This window comes from Saccostrea cucullata, unplaced genomic scaffold, assembly GCF_032062105.1.
Source record: "Saccostrea cucullata isolate Sc308-1 unplaced genomic scaffold, CSIRO_AGI_Scuc_v1 ctg108, whole genome shotgun sequence".
Lineage (NCBI taxonomy): Eukaryota > Metazoa > Mollusca > Bivalvia > Ostreida > Ostreidae > Saccostrea > Saccostrea cuccullata.
Genome location: NW_026935861.1, coordinates 313,297 through 332,925, shown reverse-complemented (window position 1 = coordinate 332,925; position 19,629 = coordinate 313,297). Strand labels below are relative to the sequence as shown.

The 19,629-nt window shown below is 32.6% G+C and overlaps 1 protein-coding gene and 1 pseudogene across 1 annotated transcript; one reads left to right on the top strand and one right to left on the bottom strand.

Annotated features, from left to right (window-relative positions):
• The first annotated feature begins 63 nt into the window (after positions 1 to 63).
• On the top strand, positions 64 to 11,067 carry LOC134244045 (E3 ubiquitin-protein ligase PPP1R11-like; annotated as a pseudogene).
• Positions 11,068 to 17,859: 6,792 nt separating this feature from the next.
• On the bottom strand, positions 17,860 to 18,996 carry LOC134244015 (histamine H3 receptor-like). Its single transcript, XM_062726266.1, has one exon. The coding sequence runs from the start codon at positions 18,880 to 18,882 to the stop codon at positions 17,860 to 17,862; it is 1,023 nt and encodes a 340-aa protein (XP_062582250.1). The 5' UTR covers positions 18,883 to 18,996.
• Between the last annotated feature and the right edge of the window lie 633 nt (positions 18,997 to 19,629).

The following is a 19,629-nucleotide window of genomic DNA, read 5'->3' as shown; positions in this document are numbered from 1 at the left end:
AAATTGTGCTATTAAGTATTCGCTTCTGGGGAACATCCTGATATTTCGTTTTATGTTCTATCTTGTAAAATAAGGTCTGTTTGATGTCAGTTATAATATTGTTTTCCTCTGAATACGAAATCTGCCTAAGCTCCTAAGATGTGTGTAATAGCGAACTAATTAATGTAAAACTTATCTAATTTTCACAATTGTGAACGCAGCCACCTGTCATTTGAGTCGCAGAACTGTGAGAGCAAGACAGAATATTATGTAAATTTTCATCAATGGCTGAGGGTCAGTCACAATCAACAGGTACCACTGAAACACAAGTGATTGAAGCTACAGAACCAGAGGTAAATTAATATGATTCGTTCGTCAAGTTGACATACAGTTAATGGAACGTTCGAGAAAATTCGGATCGGTATTTGTTTAGTGCGAAATGGAAATGTTATAGGCCCTCTTTTATGTTAAATCAAAAATACAATTTATAAGAAGTCAACAACTTTAAAGTATGCCTTGTAAATTGATATGCATTTAACCTGTCAGTAAAATGAAAAAACTCTAAAACAGGTTGGGCACAGTTCCTTTTTCGGGGAAGTATTACTATAAAAGGGAACTATTACTCTTTTCAGTAATAAAAAACATTACTCAATTCGGGAACTTTGTCACATTTTTTAAAAAATGGCTCTAACCCATTTATTGAATAAAGAGTGCATAAAAGATACAATGTGATGTGTTTAATCTTTGTCAAACAAACCTCGCTGACCAAAAAATTCGGTCCTTCAGTGCTGCAGACAAGAGTAAGATGAGATTTAATCATTTTCACTGTTGATAAATGGTACTAAAAGTATGGAATCTAATAAGGACATTCATTCTAAAACCATTTTAAAAGGATGTCGTTTGATATTTAATATTTCAAATAATTATTTTCATCTGTAAAAGAAGCAATGATATTTAAAATTATTATTACGATTTCATTTAAAGAAATAGTATAAAATTAAAATAGAACGAATAATCTCATGAACAAGTTAGCAAGTGCTGAACGTATCCATTATCACAATTTTAACACAGGTAAGCTTCCATAAGAAATCTATATCATAGAAATATTTCACCACTCTTTTTCAGCTTTTTGCAGCAATAAATATTGCAGTTTTGAGCACACATACACTTAATAGACAATAAATATTAAGAGGATGTGAAAATATTCTTGCACTTTATCTTTTATTCAAAACAAACAAGAGAATAGAGGCTAAACGAGTGAAAATTCCCCAATTCAGTAATGTTTTTATTACTGAAAAGGGTAATAGTTCCCTTTTATAGTAATAATTCCCCAAAAAAGGAACTGTGCCCAACCTGTAAAATATAGGTACTTGGATAAGGCACTTGTTAAATTTGTTTCACATACAGCCTGATACAGGGTACCCCCTACTTATTTTTACCACAAGGTACCTAACTCATTTTCAGGCACCCACACTTGGAACGACTTTACCTTACTGTTCCCCAGAAAAACGCACTAAAATGTAGTGAACATTACCGATGGTGATTTCAGTCTATATCAGATCACGTTAGCAATAAAAAAAAATAAAAATACAAAGTTTTTGGAATTTATTATCCCCAAATTGAATTTTTTGGTTAAAAATTGAGTTTAAAATTTTGTTTTTAAATGAAGTTATTAACCTTGTTCTCTGAAAAAATTAATAAATATTGTTATATAAAAAATTGATAAAAAATATTTGTCAATGAAGCGCGCCCGGCACATGCTTAGTGTCATTTCTTACGGACTTAGCCATTCTTCCATGTAAACAAACCAATGAAATGGAGTTGAAGCTGAATTATGACGTTGCATAAATTACAGAAGCAACTGAATTTCTTAAGTTATCTAAAAGAATGAGTCACTAACCCTAATCTCTCAGATGGTATGCAAGGACTAAGACGTTTAGCCAAAAGAGCTAAATCCACGAATGTGCTAAATCGGCCTAATGATTTTAGGAAAAATAAAGTGAGGGGAAGAAGAAAATTATTTACGGAAATATTATCCTTAGGTATCAAACTTGAATAGTTTACACCAAAATTTTCATTTGATGACGTCATATTTGTGTAGAAAACGTCTAAACATGTGAACTTTGCCACTTTTTATCAAAATTTAGCATTTTTTTCGTCTTTGATTCAAATTTTTGCTGTGGCCACACCCTTTGAACAAAATAAAATTCACACCATTAAAAAGAAAATTAAAAAATAAACAAATAGAATGTCATTTTATTTTGTCCGAGGGGTGTGGCCACATCGAAATATTTAATTTTCGTTCGATTCAAATCTCTTCGCACCGACCACCAAAGTGGAAATAATGGGGGTTTATCCAAATTAATTAAAAAGAAACAAGATTATATATTGCTTTTGTAAATTTTGATTAGTTTTTAAATGCTAATATACCATTTATTATAAGTTATTTTGTGTTGTGGTGCAAAAAAAGTACGAAAGTCTCTCGGAGTCTCTATAAGCATGAATGCATGAAGATGCAATAATGGTGACTCATTCCTAACCCAAGACTTTTTAGTCAAGCGCAGCTGATCTAGGTTTACATTATCATTGATTAGGCTGAAATATTTTCAAAAAATGGATACTCTTTTTAAATCTTATTTATTTCACAAACAATGTATTGATGTTTTATCTCCAATAAACATGGTCACTATGTAATCAAAGGGAATGCACCCTAGAAACTTTATTGTCACCAAGTCGGAATAAGTCCTAGAATATATTTTTAACATAAACAATTACATCGGTAGCAACTACCAGGATGTATATATAAATTGAAATTATTGTTTTACCCCTTTACAAACGCAAATTGTGTATGTTGTGAAGTCTGCATCGACTGGCTTCATAAATGATAAAAATGGTTTACGTTTGGCTGAGTCAAGATACAAGCGCATAAAGCCACAGGCCCTATATCCAAAACCAAAATGCATTTCAGAAACTGCTGTTGGTAGTTCAAGAAGACCGCTTAATTTTAAAAAGTTTATTATTAAAAATATTTTCCGATAACTTGAAGTTTATTACATATGTAGGCCTAAAGTATTGAACCTAGAAAATTTTGTTAAAATTCAAATAGATCTATTGAAATAAACAATTTGCGAAAATATATTGATTTTTGATCACGTGTAATTTTTGTGATGGGCCTTTATTAGACTAATACAATGTACATTGTAAAAACGAATAACTTACTACATGTACCGAGATAGTGACAGCTCTTTATGGTTGCAGGTAATTCCGTGGACAATGCCACATGAAAAAAAGTCAAAGGGAGGCTACTTGTTTATCTCTTTTTATTTTGAGTTACTCCTGTTCAAATGTAACCTGTTCAACTTCAGGTCTAAGGGAAAGAGGGCATGCTGCTGAGATTAGCAAGTCAGTTTATAGTAGAGTACATTCTTATAGCAAAGACCTGGACATAAAAGTGAGAAGCTTGCTGAGAGAGTGAGGTCTCCTAATGAAAAAAATTAGCCTGAGGGTAATGGGGGGGGGATATTTGAATCCCCACAATATCACTCATATGACAAATCATTACAGTACTGATGTGTGACAAATAACAATGCAGATAACTTAAGTACTTGTTTATAAGACAATAATATATGCAATGAATATGCCAATAAAGATATTACAGGGATACAGTAATATTTAAAAAGAAATTAATAATTGAATTGCATTTTCATTTATTTTAAAAAATCGGTACTGATGTTTCGTGACTTGGTCATTGGATTAATTCATTATACCGGTATGTCCCAATTGTAAATACATGTATCATAAACGGATTGAACTGGTAATTTGTATTGTATGTCATTTTTGTTTTCTTGAAATAAAGTATAGAACATCATTTGTATTTTAGGTTGTTGTCTCTGATTCATTCAACGTGGTATCGAGTCGGGGGGGGGGGGTTATGGTAAGGTAATATTTTGCTTGGTTTCAAATGACACAACGATTTTTTTCACTCCGAAAACATTTTGGAAGACATCGGCGTTGTCACATGACAAAGATTCATGATATTTTCACGTGAAGTTAGTTTCGTTTATTATACCTCTACTATTTTCCCTATATAAAATTAAGTGATGTGCGTGTGTGTGTATATTAATAGCTTAATCAGCTAATCCTCGTGCTTTAGTTTTTGAGCTAATCTCTTCGTCGATAGCTAGTCATGCTAATCCTCGTGCGTTAGTTTTTTTTTTTTTTATAATCCCTTTCTAGTCATGCTAAGTCGCGGTTATCCGTAATCCTCTAGTTTTTCAATAAATATAAATTTTGATTTTATTCAGTTATGAGAATATTGATTAGTTATATAATCTGTAAATATTAAATTTTTTTTAAAGGTCCCCCCCCCCTATTTCAACACGCACATGTCGCAGTCAATCATAAGAAGGGGAAGTGTAGATTTTTAAAATAAAACGTGGTACTGAGAGAAGTTTGGTAAAATTTTCACTTTGATTTATAACGTTTTTATCGTTCATTGGTGGATTTATATAAATTAAGTAATTTACATTAAATAATTGGTTTACGTGCTATTTCCGTTTAACCACCTTCTCAAGCCCTTAGCTAGCGAAGCTGGTGGTTATCTTGTTTTTTAACTTTTATAATTTTAATACTTTGAAAATCTTGTGTTTTCATTTTGTTCTTTTTTTTTTTTAACGAAAAAGCTAATTTTTTGTCCTTTGATGCTTCGCAGGCACGAAGCAACAAACGGGGGGGGGGGGGGGGGGCATTCAACATTACCTATACTATTGAATATGTTTATTGAAAGGTTTGTGCCCCTCCCCCATTTCTTACCATAGTAAAATGATGTCAGGGAAATGTAGTATTGTTTGCAAAACAATTGGTAGTGAAAGAAAGTTGACATTTAAAAAACTTTAACCCCTCCCCATGAAATTGGATTTTCGAGTTTGGTAAGTTCTTTTTCTTTCTTTTTTCACAAGTGTATTTGCTTGTCAAGTAAGTGAAAAAAAATTCTATGGGTACCCCCAATTTTGACCTCAAAGACCTTGATGCTACGTGCGCCTGCTTTGCATCAATTTTGTTTAAGAGTCTACTATTGTGGTTTCTCATAAATATATATACTGTCTGTGTGCGTAAGATACATATGTAGCCTTCAATATTGTCACTATTTTTCGTGTATTACATGTAAAAACTGTGTACATATCAAATCTTCAGGAAATGCCATAAATTTGGAAGTGCATTTTTAAATCTTTAAATGACAATATAATAAATGATGATTTAACAACAAACATATTCATTTTTTATTAAGCATTTTTTTTAATAAGCTTGATGTTTTCGTTATTAATAATTTTCTATTCTCTTCAAAATCTCTATTTTTTAAGTTTGTATGCCGTGCATATAATAACACATTTAAGGATATTAAAATCCTTGCCATATGCTGCTATATGTATATATTGTTTCACAAACATTTCTTGTTTTAATGTTTCTTTACACTTTGTGTTTGTTTACCTGAGTAAACTCTGACCTATTTTCATTTAAAAGGTGTTGCATGTATCCACGGTTTTCCGTCGTGCATCGTTCGTTATAAATATATAACAATTTTAACCAAATTTGGCATTAGCATCTTTGAATTAAACAAAAATTAAAAAAAAAAAAAATTAGTGCAATCCATTTTTCAAACTTCTTAAAAATTCATAGAAACATTGTCCTAAAATTTTAAGATTTTGAAGAATGGCCTATATTGTGAAATTATTCCATAAACGTTTATGTGTTATTTTTATACAAAATGTCAACGTCACGGTGTTGAAATTAACGTCAACTCTCCTGACAGCATTGATTAATAAAACAATGCTAAAGGTAACGGCTGTAAAATGAAAACCAGAAAAGATATTCTTAAAAAATAAAATGTTTTACAACAGACAAATCTTCAGGGGTTAATTTCAGGAAGTTTCATATATATTGATGATAGTGAAAATGCACTTCGTGAACTTAGCTCTTTCACGGGTAGATGCTACAACAACCCTAATCAGTCAAATAATATGTGAGAACTAATCCTAATCTCTCAGATGGATGCATAATATATGAGAACTAATCCTAATCTCTCAGATGGATGCAAGACTAACCCTAATCAGTCAAATACTTATACATGAACTAACCCTAATCTCTCAGTTGAGTGAAAGACTAACCCTAATCAGTCGAATAGTGTGCAGGACTAACCCTTTATCACTTGAGTGACGTAAATGTTATGTCATTGTCCGATGAGCGAGAGGATCTTGCGGACCGGTGAAGTAAAGTCTACCCCCACACTTCAAGCTGGTATTTTGTTAATATATCAATCATTAACCTACTTTAAAATGACATTGTTCGCTTCAAGAGACTTTTTTCATGTCAATTAACTTGTTTCAGACATCTCTGGTCAAGCCTCTTTATTGTAAACCACTCATTTATTCCTCAAAAATTACTCCGATTCATTTTAAGACTTTTATCGGGATAAAACTTCCAGTTGAGGGTAGGATAAAACAAGAGGCTTCTGAGTATTCCATTCTGAGGTCTCTGGTTTTATACTTCATTAATTTTATAACCCCAACCGGAAATTTGTATCCCAATAAAATGCATTATATGAAAATAATGCTACACCTACCGTTTTCGTACACTAAATATTTCTAACTTTCTAACTTATCGAGGAAATCCTCACATCTTGAAAATTATTCATAAGTAATATATATGATTGTTACGCCTGTGCAGGGCACTGCAGGCTACCATAGTTGGAACTCTTTTGTAAACAAGTTTTCTAACTTTGCTTTAAAATGCCCCGAAAACAAGTGCAAATTATAAAATCTGATTCAAAACAACAAATTCCAACTATGAGACAGTACTAAATTCTAAAACCATTCTGGGAAATTTTTACATAACTTGAATTATTGGATAATTTAACCTTTTTGTTAAGATCACAATCTGTAAAAAACTTTTCAAACTAACTAGCCAATCGGACCAGTGAACTTTCAAAATTTACTAGCCCACCAAAATTTTTACTGACCCCTTACTTATGAAATGAAATAAATACATTTTCATAACTGTAAAATTATACATGTTTATGTACTTAAACCTTTAGAAATTGTCTTTATCTTCCTTTGACATCGCGTTTTAAAATATAAATTAGAGTAAGTTGTTCAAAATGGAACTTTGCACATTTTAGGTACTAGTTTAATAGTTACTAGCTATAATCCTGTTGTTGCGTGAATATATCCAAAACTGTCTAAAATACCATTGAAGAATAGTACGAAAGAACAATCTTGTTCTTTCTATTTTATATAATGAAATTGATGCAAGTAAGTCAGTTGAAATAAAATTTGACTGTGTATGATTTTTATAATCAACAAGCCCATCGTACTACTTGAATTTTGATTTTCAAAAACCTCAAAATTCACTGGCCTTTTTGTAAATGAGTTTTTAAGACTGAAAATGAAAACCATTTTGTTTATATTTTATTGTTTTATTTTTGACAATGTTACATCTCATTAAGGAAGCCTAAAACTGATAGAGAGGTGAAATGCGACAATGTTACAATGAACACATGGAGAAATCCAAATGTAAGTGGAATATTTGTGACTCAGACTGACTCTGTGTTAAATGACTATAGATATTGAGAATCTTTTTGGAACTGTCATGCTGCTGAGTTGATATCTTCACATACAGCAAAGACTTTGATAAAAGTACAAGTGTCTTGCTGGATAGTCATTGTAATCTGTCTATCTATGTGAAAAATATTCATTGCCAAAATGTCTAAAATACTTTGAATGAATGCAGCAATGAAAAGATTTACAACTTTGTCTGACCTTGTTGTCACACTAAACTGAATCGTTACATTTTTACTAAGGTCTCTGTAGTCTCATTGTGATGTCACATTAGCGTGAGTTTCTCTGTGTATATTTCCATGCATAAGTATACACAAAAATGGTATTCAAACCATTTTCACAGTTGGCTTAGTGGGAAAACAGCGAATGTTAATATTAAAACTTAACTCACATTTAAAAGGGAAGGAAATGAAAAACTTTTAGGGTTGTGGATCAGCCATTATGTACTGTTTTATTTGCTTTTTTCTGATACAGACTTCTATTTGTATTTTAGGTTGTTGTATTTATGAGAAACCAAGGATGTTTGACGAGTCGTCCTCGGAGGATTCTGATGACGAGTGTCGTAGTTGTCGAGGACACAAAGATAAATGTTTCCGCACAGACAAAGACCAGGATCAAGGTATCAAATGGGCATTCATGTCTTTTTGTTATATTTAGTTTTTTATGCCCCCATAAGCAAAGTTTTGGGGGTATATAGTTTTTGCCCCATCTGTCTGTCTGTTCATCAGCAAAAACTTTAACCTTGCCCATAATGTTTGAGTGGGTAAGGCTATGGCTTTCATATTTCACAAGTGTATTCCTTGTGACATGTCCTTTCTATGGGTACCACCAATTTTGACCTCATGACCTTGGAGTTTGACTTACTTTTACAAAAAAAATTCCACATTAAACTTGGCCATAACTTTTGAACAGTTGGAGCTAAGGCTTTCATACCTCAAATGTGAAATCATCATTGGGTATAAGTATTTTTTACCTTTTGACTTGGACTGTATAGTTTGACCCATATTTTGAAACTTTAATCTTGGCCATAACTTTTGAACAGTTAAAACTAGGGCTTTCATATTTCAGAGGTTTATTCCTTGTAATAAGACCTTCCTTTGGGACCAATAATTTTGACCTTTTGACCTTGACCTTTGGAGTTTGACATGCATTTGACAAGATTCAACCCTTGCCATATGCTGCTATATGGGGACATCAGTGTTTCACAAACATTTCTTGTTTTAATGTTTCTTTCCTTATGGTTTCTTCTAACATGCAGCATTGATCTTCAGGGAAAGTCAATTGCTTTCATCTGATCTTCATGTTGCCAGGCCAGCATTTTTTTTATTTAAGAAATGAAAAGTATCAACATCTTTATTACAAACTCTGATACTCAGACTTTTAATTTAAACCTTTGATCTGACAGCAGTATAAGCTCTAAATTTCACTATGTACTGTTGTAAGCAATGAATTGTGCTGGTAGTGTCTTATGTAGATATTTGCTATTGACATTGTATGTACTTTGAAAACAATGGATAATAATAGTTGTGAATGTCAATTTTACTAGGAGTCGGATAAAAAATTGGGGAATTAAACAAATAGTCCAGTACAAGTTAAACTGATTTTTGTTATATGTCTGTTTCACTTCACTCCCTTGACTCCCTATGGAGTAGTATAAGAAATGAATTTAATTTTTGAAGATTCATGAGGTTATGAACTACGACGCTTCATGCTGGCATATTTCATGAAGCGCATTAGCACTTCATGATAAATATGATGGTGTGAAGCGTCGTAGTTCATATACCTCAGGAATCTTCAAAAATTAAATTCATTTCTTATATTTACATTATTTTTCTGAGGAGTTCCCATGAATTTATGCCATTGAATTGTCATTTTTAAAGCAAAACACCTTGTACTATATTTTTGACATCCAGTGCAGTATTATGACTTAACAATGGAGATATTCATGCTCATTCAGGGTAGTTCATGAGAAGATGACCTGGGGCCAGTTTTACAAAAGAACTTACGACTAAGACCAAAAACTTCACATCGTTGTAAATTTTTGCAAAATTTATAATTCTCTTTGAAATTGCTTGTGTAAAAATTTCTTTTTACTTTCCTTTTAAAAAGTTTAAAATAATTTTTGATACAATGTTAGTTAAAAAGTTATATGAAGAATTAGATTTGGTCTTAAGTCGTAAGTCCTTTTGTAAAACGGGCCCCTGTATTCTATTTTGTAAAGAATCATAGGGGAAATTTATTGGAAATGTAAATATTATTTATAAAGCAATAAGTGACTGTACTTAATGTATTTAATCAAGAATGATTTTAATTTTTCACCTCATGTTTTATCTAAAAATGATTTGGTTTCAGATAACAAAATTTGATAGTACATATATGAACAAGTATTTTATCAATTTTGACTCAATGTTTAATAAGATAATATGATCCACAATATCAGAAGAGGGTTAAAGTTGGACCCCAAAGGACCAGCTGAAGAAAAAAAAATTGGCATAAAAATAAAGTTGAATAACCTAGTGCTAGTCAAGAATTTTAAGCTTGTTAAACATCTTTGTAACAATATGTTGAAACCCTTTATTTTACTGTAGTCAGACAGGTTTGTTTTCCAGTAGAGAGATAGCTCAGTTTTTACAGCTTATAGAGCCTTAGACTGATGGGATTTAATCCTTCAACAAAACTACCGGTAATCATGATTCTCTTTTTTTTCGTTTCAGACCCTGGTCCTAGTTCTGAAGTGCCCACTTAATGAGGCTCGCAGTTAACTGTGATCAAATTGTGTCATAATTTAGTAACATTTATGTTTTTTTCCCTTATTAATGGTGTTACATTTACTAATTACAGACTTTTAATTTCATACAAATGATTAACAAGAGTATATTGTATTTTTCCACATTTACATTCATGAGATGTATGTTTTTCTCTAGTTCTTTGTTATATAAAGATGATCTTCGAAATGCCAATCAAAAATGAAGAAATGTCTTTTTCCCTTTTAAATGAAAAAAATGAAAATTTATCTCGTCTTTTAAAAATTGCATATTAAGAACATTTATAAAAGAAATCTTTTTTTTTAATTTTAAATTTTAATTTTTTTTGTATGATTTCTTGTGTGTTGACATTTCTAAAATAGAGCTCAAACATCCGTATTATCAAAAAGGGATTTATTTTTCATCTTCCATAAATTACCACCAAATAAATCAACCCCCATTTTTTACTGTTTCCTAAACATAGGAAATTGACTTCACAATTGAAATTAATTGTCAATCTTGGAAAGTTGATTAGAATTTTGTCTTTTCTTTTATCAATATAAAAGGAATTTTTATATCCCAGTTCATTATTTTGTACAGGTAATTCAAAAAATTGAAGTTCTTTCAGGTCCAAGATTGAGTTTTGTATATAGAGTTGAGAGGTTATTTCATGTCTTATTTTTGTATAATTACCGGTATTTCTTATGAAATAAAAGACATTTAAACTTGTAGTCTTTATCTTTATTTGTTTAGCAACTATCTGTGTTCAGATTGAACTGCTAACGTTTACGTTTTCTTGTGCAAATATAAGAATCTTTATTGAAGGAAGATGGATATAGTTACTTCTTACATTGTTTTTATGGAAACTTTTAAAATGTCAGGAAAATGTCAGAATTGCAATATAGCAAGAGGTATTGTATTATGCAGACAATTGGAAACCAATATAGGCTAAAGTAAGCTTGTTTACAAAGAGATAGTTAAATTTTTGGTTTCTTATGAAACATTGTTTTCTTAATCATGTGTTTATAGCATCTGTGAAGGTTTAATTAATTAAGATTTTTGGTTTTTTTTGGATTTGATGACTCCAAAAATATTCAATAATAAATTACATTATATATAACATATTTGTGAAAGGTTTAAATTTTTAAAAGTAGTTTAAGCTTTAAAGTCAAGGTAAAAGGGTCGAAATTAATGGTACCTGCGAAATATAAAAACTCTAGTAATTATTGGTCAAAAGTTATGACAAAGCTTAAAGTATTTTTTAAGGTGTGTCAACTGTTAAGGTCAAGGTCAAAAATATTTATATCCATAGAAAGGTCTAGTCACAATGAATGCACTTGAGAAGTATGAACCCAAGCACCAAACATAGTAAAGGTTGAATTTTTTATTTATGCCCCGCCATGAATATGGCCGGGGCATATAGTGTTTGTCATGTCCGTCTTCCGTCCTTCCATCACACTTTGCGTTTAGCTCTGTTCAAAGTTAAGTTTCAAAGAAACTATCCAAGATATTTTCATCAAACTTCATATGCTGATAGATATTGATGAGAGCTATGCAACTGTATCAACGTTTTTTGACCTTGACCTTTCCTTTGACCTTGACCTCACTTTTCTTAAATTAGTGTTTAGCTCAGCTTTAAACATACCATTCAAAATGGTGTTATCAAACTTCACATGTTGATACAAATTTGCACGGATGATGCATCTAGGAATGAACACTACAAGACTTGCTTCGGATGCTGGATCTGACCTACATTTTCCAGATGAGTGACCAGGTTAAAGTTTTTGGAGCAGGTTAATTCCTAAGGTACTATAAGCCCTACTTGGACCAAACTTGCATGGATGATGCATCTAAGGATGGATACTACCAGACTTGCTTCGGACCCTGGATCTGACCTACATTTCCCGGATGAGTGACCAGGTTAAAGTTTTTGGAGCAGGTCCATTTCCAAGGAACTATAAGCCCTACCCAAACCAGACTTGCACGGATGATGCACCTAGGGATGGACACTACCAGACTTGCTTCGGATGGTGGATCTGACCTACATTTTCATTCCCAAGTAACTATAAGCCCTGCCTGAACCAAACTTGCATGGATGATGCATCTAGGGATGGACACTACCAGACTTGCTTCGGATGCTGGATCTGACCTCATTTTCATTCCCTAGTAACTATAAGCCCTGCCTGAACCAAACTTGCATGGATGATGCATCTAGGGATGGACACTTTGCTTCGGATGCTGGAAGACCTACATTTTCATTCCCTAGTAACTATAAGCCCTACCTGAACCAAACTTTCATGGATGATGCATCTAGGGATGGACACTACCAGACTTGCTTCGGATGCTGGATCTGACCTACATTTTCATTCCCTAGTAACTATAAGCCCTACCTGAACCAAACTTTCATGGATGATGCATCTAGGGATGGACACTACCAGACTTGCTTCTGATGCTGAATCTGACATATATTTTCATTCCCAAGTAACTATAAGCCCTACCTGAACCAAACTTGCATGGATGATGCAGCTAGGGATGGACACTACCAGACTTGCTTCGGATGCTGGATCTGACCTATATTTTCATTCCCAAGTAATTATAAGCCCTGTCTGAACCAAACTTGCATGGATGATGCATCTAGGGATGGACACTAACAGACTTGCTTCGGATGCTGGATCTGACCTACATTTTTATTCCCTACTAACTATAAGCCCTGTCTGAACCAAACTGATCAAATTTTATTCACATATAAATTTTCATGTTGCTTTACTAAGATATCCTTGGCGGGGCATTCATGTCCTATGGACATATTGCTAGTTTTTTTTTAAAGTGGGTCATGCTCCAAGGTTAAATATGTTGTAAACTATAGAAAAATCTTGTCACAAGGAATACAAATGTGAAGTACTAATTAATCAAAAATATGGGGAAGGTTCAAGTTTTTGCTGACAGCAAAATGACAGACAGGACAGGGTTAAAACTAATTTACCCCAATTAAGGTGGCATCAAAATGTACATACAAAATTGTAGTTTGAATAAAAGAAAACCTCATATTCTAATTCAGACTCTACACTGAGTTGAATAATTTCAATCAATGGGATACCAAAAACCAGCTTAAAAAGTATGTGAAATTTTCTCCCTTTTATAAAAATTATGCAAAGTATTAATAGCATAAACTTGTATCTAAACAATTTTCAAATGACATTCAGGCCTAAAATAAAAAATGGTTTGTTTGCAGTTGCCGACTGACCCACTAAAAATGCACCCAACCCAAACTTTTCTTCAGCTGTTATTTGAGAAATTTTTTTGGAAGTTTCAAATTTTAAGGATGTTGAAACTTGTTGAATTTTTAATTTGTTAAATTTTAGATGTTTCTGTCGATATTAAGTGGCATAAAATAAGTAGACCTTTATTTACATAAAATAACCCTTTGAAAATCTATGGTTTGTAATCCAACAAAAACTTTATAACTAAAATTTGTAAAAAAAAAAAAAAAAGCATACCTACCTACCGACCCACTCTAAAAATTATGAGTCGGCAACTGCAAACAAAGAATTTTTAGGTCTTCTGGTCATAGACCAGAAGAGCTTATGCGATAGTAATGCGTCCGGCATCCGTCCATCTGTCTGTAAACAATTTTTCAAAATGCTACTCCTCCTACAGTTTTGATCTGATTTCAATATAACTTGGCACACAAGTAGACTACACTAAGATACATAATTCTGTGCATCGGTTTTTGATTTTGATAAACGGTGTTGCCCTGGTTACTAAAAATAGAAATTTCTGTGAAATTCTTTCAAAATGCTACTTTTCCTACAGTTTTGGTCTGATTTCAATATAATTTGGCACACAAGTAGACTACACTAAAATACATAATTCTGTATATCAGTTTTTGATTTCGATAAACGGTGTTGCCGTGGTTACTAAAAATAGAAATTTCTGTGAAAATCTTTCAAAATGCTACTCCTCCTACAGTTTTGGTCTGATTTCAATATAATTTGGCACACAAGTAGACTACACTAAGATAATAATTCTGTATATCGGTTTTTGATTTTGATAAACAGCGTTGCCCTGGTTACTAAAAATAGAAATTTCTTTGAAATTCTTTCAAAATGCTACCCTTCCAACAGTTTTGGTCTGATTTTAATATAACTTGGCACACAAGTAGACTACATTAAGATACATAATTTTCTGCATGGGTGTTTACTTTTGGATGAACGGTGTTGCCATGGTTACTAAAAATAGAAATTTCTGTGAAATTCTTTCAAAATGCTACTCCTCCTACAGTTTTAGTCCAATTTCAATATAATTTGGCACACAAGTAGACTACACTAAGATACATAATTCTCTGCATCAGTTTTTGCTTTCGATGAACAGTGTTGACATGGTTACTAAAAATAGAAATTTCTGTGAAATTCTTTCAAATTGCTACTCCTCCTACAGTTTTGGTCTGATTTCAGTATAACTTGGCACACAAGTAGACTATACAAGTAGACTACACAAAGATACATAATTCTGTGCATTTATTTTGATGAGTGGCAAGGATCATTTTTCTATTTATTGCTGTTTTAAAATCTCAAGTCCCAACTGCTACTTTTCTCTACCTTTGTTTTAAGTATAAACCAGTAGAGCTACAGTCTCGACAGAGACTTCTGGTTTAAGCTTGGCCTCATTTGAAGTTTTTTTTTACTCAAACGAACGATTAATCGAGATTCCCATGGCACTACACCCAGGTATTTTAGTCATAACAATTTGCTAATTTTAAGTTTTCGGGATAATGGTGTGTACTTTTTCCGAGAGTTTACAAAGTATTATGCAATTTTAAAATCTCTTCTTGAAAGAAAATATAATAAATAAAGGGATATGCGAGTACTTTTTTATACTATGAAGTGCATGTATTTTTTCGAAAAAATTACTCGATTTTACAAATTTGTTTTTTTAAACTCATCAGATGTAATTGAGTTTTTGAATGCTGAACAATCTCTTGTAAATCACTCTAACTATTCTTATAGTTCTGGTTGATGAGATTGTGACTTTCCGTCAGGGAAGTGCTGTGAGCTAAATGATCCTTTTTTTTTATATTCGATTTATTATGTCATATATATATATATATATATATATATATATATATATATATATATATATATATATATATATATATATATGAAAATGAAGCTTATGAGACAATAAAATGTGTTCAGGTTTATTGTTTCTTATTATACCTTTTATTCTTCAGCTTCTGAATAGAATCATGCATATAAAACTGTTTAGTTTCAATACAAGCAAAGAGGTTTGGAAAGAGATTTGATCCTTCATAAATTGTAATTAATGTGATTAATTGAATTTATTTTCCATTCAGTAAAAAGTGCTGAAAATTAATCAACAGTGTTTTCTTAAAAACATTGCAATATTAGAATATTTGGCATTTTGATTTCTTTTTGGTTAGCACACATACAAGGTTGACAACATGATTCTGGAAACATCTTTGACATATTCAACCTGATTGACTTGTAGAGTTATTTCTGACTTTAAAAAAAAAATAGAACGAGTTATAAGGCAGGCTATAGACGATAAGGCTAACTAACTACTTCATCGTATTATAGAAACAAGAAGCCATGTTTGTTTTTTCATCAGTTTACCAATATGCCGTTCACAGTTTAAAGGCAACCAATTGTACCATTGTTCAACATTGGTGCCAAAGACAAACCAAATTTGGCAAATCGATATCTGTACCAATTTAAGAATTATGAACGCACCCATTAGCTTTTCTATCGTCGACTTTCCTTAAGTAGGCCGTTCTTGCCTGCATGTGGTATTTACGTCTACCAACTTATTCGGTACTCAAAGGCATGCTTTTAGTATTTTAAACCGAAGTAGGCTACTGATGAATAAGTTGATGTTAAATTGATTTCAAAGACCTTGTATAAAGTCAACAGTTTGTAAACTGTATATAGATTTGTATTGTTTGTAATTGTTTTTTTTAATTGTAGAAGACGATTTCTCAAAAAGCAATGTTTCTATGTAATTGCGGTCTGGAAACAATCTCAATAACCATTTGGAAGAACTTCGAAATATGAGGATTTAATTAAAACCATGAAAACGATTTTAAAATTCTTCAGCAATAATGGTACTTAATTAAAAAAAACTTTGTTCGTAATATCCTTTTCCCACTTACACAAGCTATTTTTTCCGCAACAACTGCGACATTAATTCCCGTACTAACATCCAAAGAAAGCATTTTACATATATGTATAAGGTTTATTTCATACGCGAGTGCATGTTCTACTGTCGAACAATTTTTAAAATGAGGCAAGCTATAGACAAACAAGCTGCTGAAACAATCGTCTAAAGTCAACAGGTTGCAAGTTATATGGTCAATACATGACCTTATCAGCAAATACAATCGAAAAGTGGTGTAAATCAGATGTGGATACTTAAAAATTCCAAGGAACTTTCGGACAATTTGAAATCACAAGTTTTTACCAAAAATCAACAGCTTAAAAACTTACGATTTTTCACCTTTATACACAACTATTCCCCATGATAATTTAAAATATAGGCTTTTTGATTCATGTATTATTGACAGCTACTTTTTCTCTAAGGAAGGAACTATTAACTTACCTTGTCATTGGTCATTTTCAAAATTGTTTTATTGAAAAAAAAACATTTTGTTTGTACATACAAGTACTCTGAAGTTGATTTCAATAGATGCTTGCTTTTCTGATTGACAATATCTATGTGGTTTTTGGAGACCAGGTCTTCCAACAATCTATTCGATTACTATTAGCAGACCTATCTTTGTATTCATATGAAGCAGAATTTGTGAAAAATCTTACACGTGAAAAGATGAAAACACTTCCTGTGGACATTTCGATATATCGACGACCCAAATTTGGCAATTAAAATTTATTTTTCTCATTCTTATGTCGATACGAGAACGAAAAATGTGTTCAACAGAGTCCAATACATCTGTTTCATATTTGGATATTTAACTGGAAAAAGACGTAAATGGTTATCTAATAACTAAGCTCTATGATAAGACTAAAGATATGACTTTAACTTTTCAATCGTCAACTTCCCTTACTTATGCAGCAATATATCTTCATCACCTGCATACGGAATTTATATATGTCAGTTGATTCGATACACAATAGTATGCTCTACGTTTGATCAATTCATAAAAAAGAAGTAAGCTTTAGCCAAACAAGTTAATAAATCAATAATACCAACTGTCTCATAAAAATTATCATTTCCAAAGTTCTATGGTCGAGATGTAATGGTCTTGTCAGCAAGTACAAACTATTAGTATCACTATATAAAATGCTAACTGACGTTTTCCATACCTATTGTTAGGCCATTATTTACACACTGAATTGATGACGGGTTTTTCTTTGACTTTTCCACCAGTCAAACGTACGTACATACACATAAATATGTCTGTTTTAACTCCCCTTGTTAAGTATGAAACTAAGCTAAGCAGTTCTGTTATATTTTTTTTTTCAGTTAACAATACCATTTAGAAATTCTTCTCAAGATGTGACATGAGACACGACGGTAGAGTTCAGGGTATTTGTAGCCGATCCTCTACAGCATCTCAGTATTTCTTTAAAGTTCTTGTAGAACATTGTACTGTTATACACATAGAGAAAAGGGTTGATTGCGGATTTAGACCACAACAACCATACCAAAAATTCATAAACGTACTCATTGACGCACTCTTCACAAAAAGAAATTATGATGGTCGTAATAGTGTACGGAGCCCAGGTCAAAAAGAAAACAAGAACCAACATCGCAAGAAAACGGGCTGCCTTGATGTCTTTACGTGTTGTTTCCTTGGCTGCGGCGCTTGTATAGTCTGCATTTGGTTCAGACGAGGAATTCCCTGTATTGGTCATAGGAAATACCACTGTTCGCTTACGTATTTCGAGATAAATGAGAAAATTTAAGATGCTGATGATGATAAATGGAATGGCAAACTCGATGACGGCTGTCGTGGTGGTGAAGACAAAGTGGTAGGCGAACTGTACATCACAGTCCTCCGGGGCGCTCACGTCCTCACCCGTCCACAAGTCCCACCCAATGATAGCCGGCGAATACAGACAAACCGCCAACACCCACGAGACAGCTATCTTTATCGTGGCTACTTTTGTGGACTCTTTCAATACGTAGTGTGGACCGTGCTTTAGAAGAAGCAACCTGTCTAAGCTGATGACTACGATAGAAATAACAGATTCCAAGCAAAGTGTAAAATCAATCACCAGAAAGACCTTGCAAAAGTGGTATCCAAAGGGCCAGGAAAAGCTGGCAAGGGTGTGCACGGAATACACCGTCATGCTAAATAAACTTAAAGCGAAGTCCGTAACGGCCAAGTTCACCAAATACATATTGTAAACGGTCTGCAACTTTTTATCTCGCACGAACGCAATAATTGTCAATGCGTTCCCCAGCATCGCCAGAAAAATCAGGAAAGCTAAAAAGATTCCCAAGGGCACAGTCACGTATAAGGGAAACAACTCCATATCATCTGCATCGCCTTCTGTTGAATTATTCATTGTAAACTCTGAAAAGGAATATATTTCATGAACACATAATGTATATGCATGTTTTTAACATAAAATTATCTATACCATTTTATATCTTATCTCATTTGAGAAAAAATGTTTTCTAACCAGTATTAGAACACAGATTTTAATATCTCATGTACTTAGAATTTTGTTCAACAAAGCCTCTTTCATTACTCCTCACTAAGATTTTAACAGTAGTGAAGGAGAAACTTTGAGATTACTGTGCAACAATATGTTCGAGAGGTGGTGTAAATCAGATGTGGATACTTAAAAAATCAAAATAACTTATTGGCAATTTGAAATCACAAGATTTTACCAAAAGCGATAGCTTAAACACTTACGACTTTTTAACTTTATACACAGTCATTCCCCACGATAAATTAAAGTCCAGGCTTTTTGATATCATTGACACTAGTAAGTTTACTTACCTGGTCATTGGTCATTTGCAAAATTATTTTGTTAAAACACATTCTGATTGCATATACAAGTACTCTGAAGTTGACATAAAAAAGATGCTTGAGTTTCTGATTGACACTATCTATGTGGTTCTTGGAGACTAGGTCTTTCAACAATCTATTGGAATTCCCATGGGTACCAATTGCGCTCCGTTATTAGCTGACCTATTTTTGTATTCATATGAAGCAGAATTTGAGCAAAATTTTATGCGTAAAAAGAAGAAAACACTTGCTGTGGCCTTTAACTCGACATTTAGATATATCTACGACGTATTGTCAA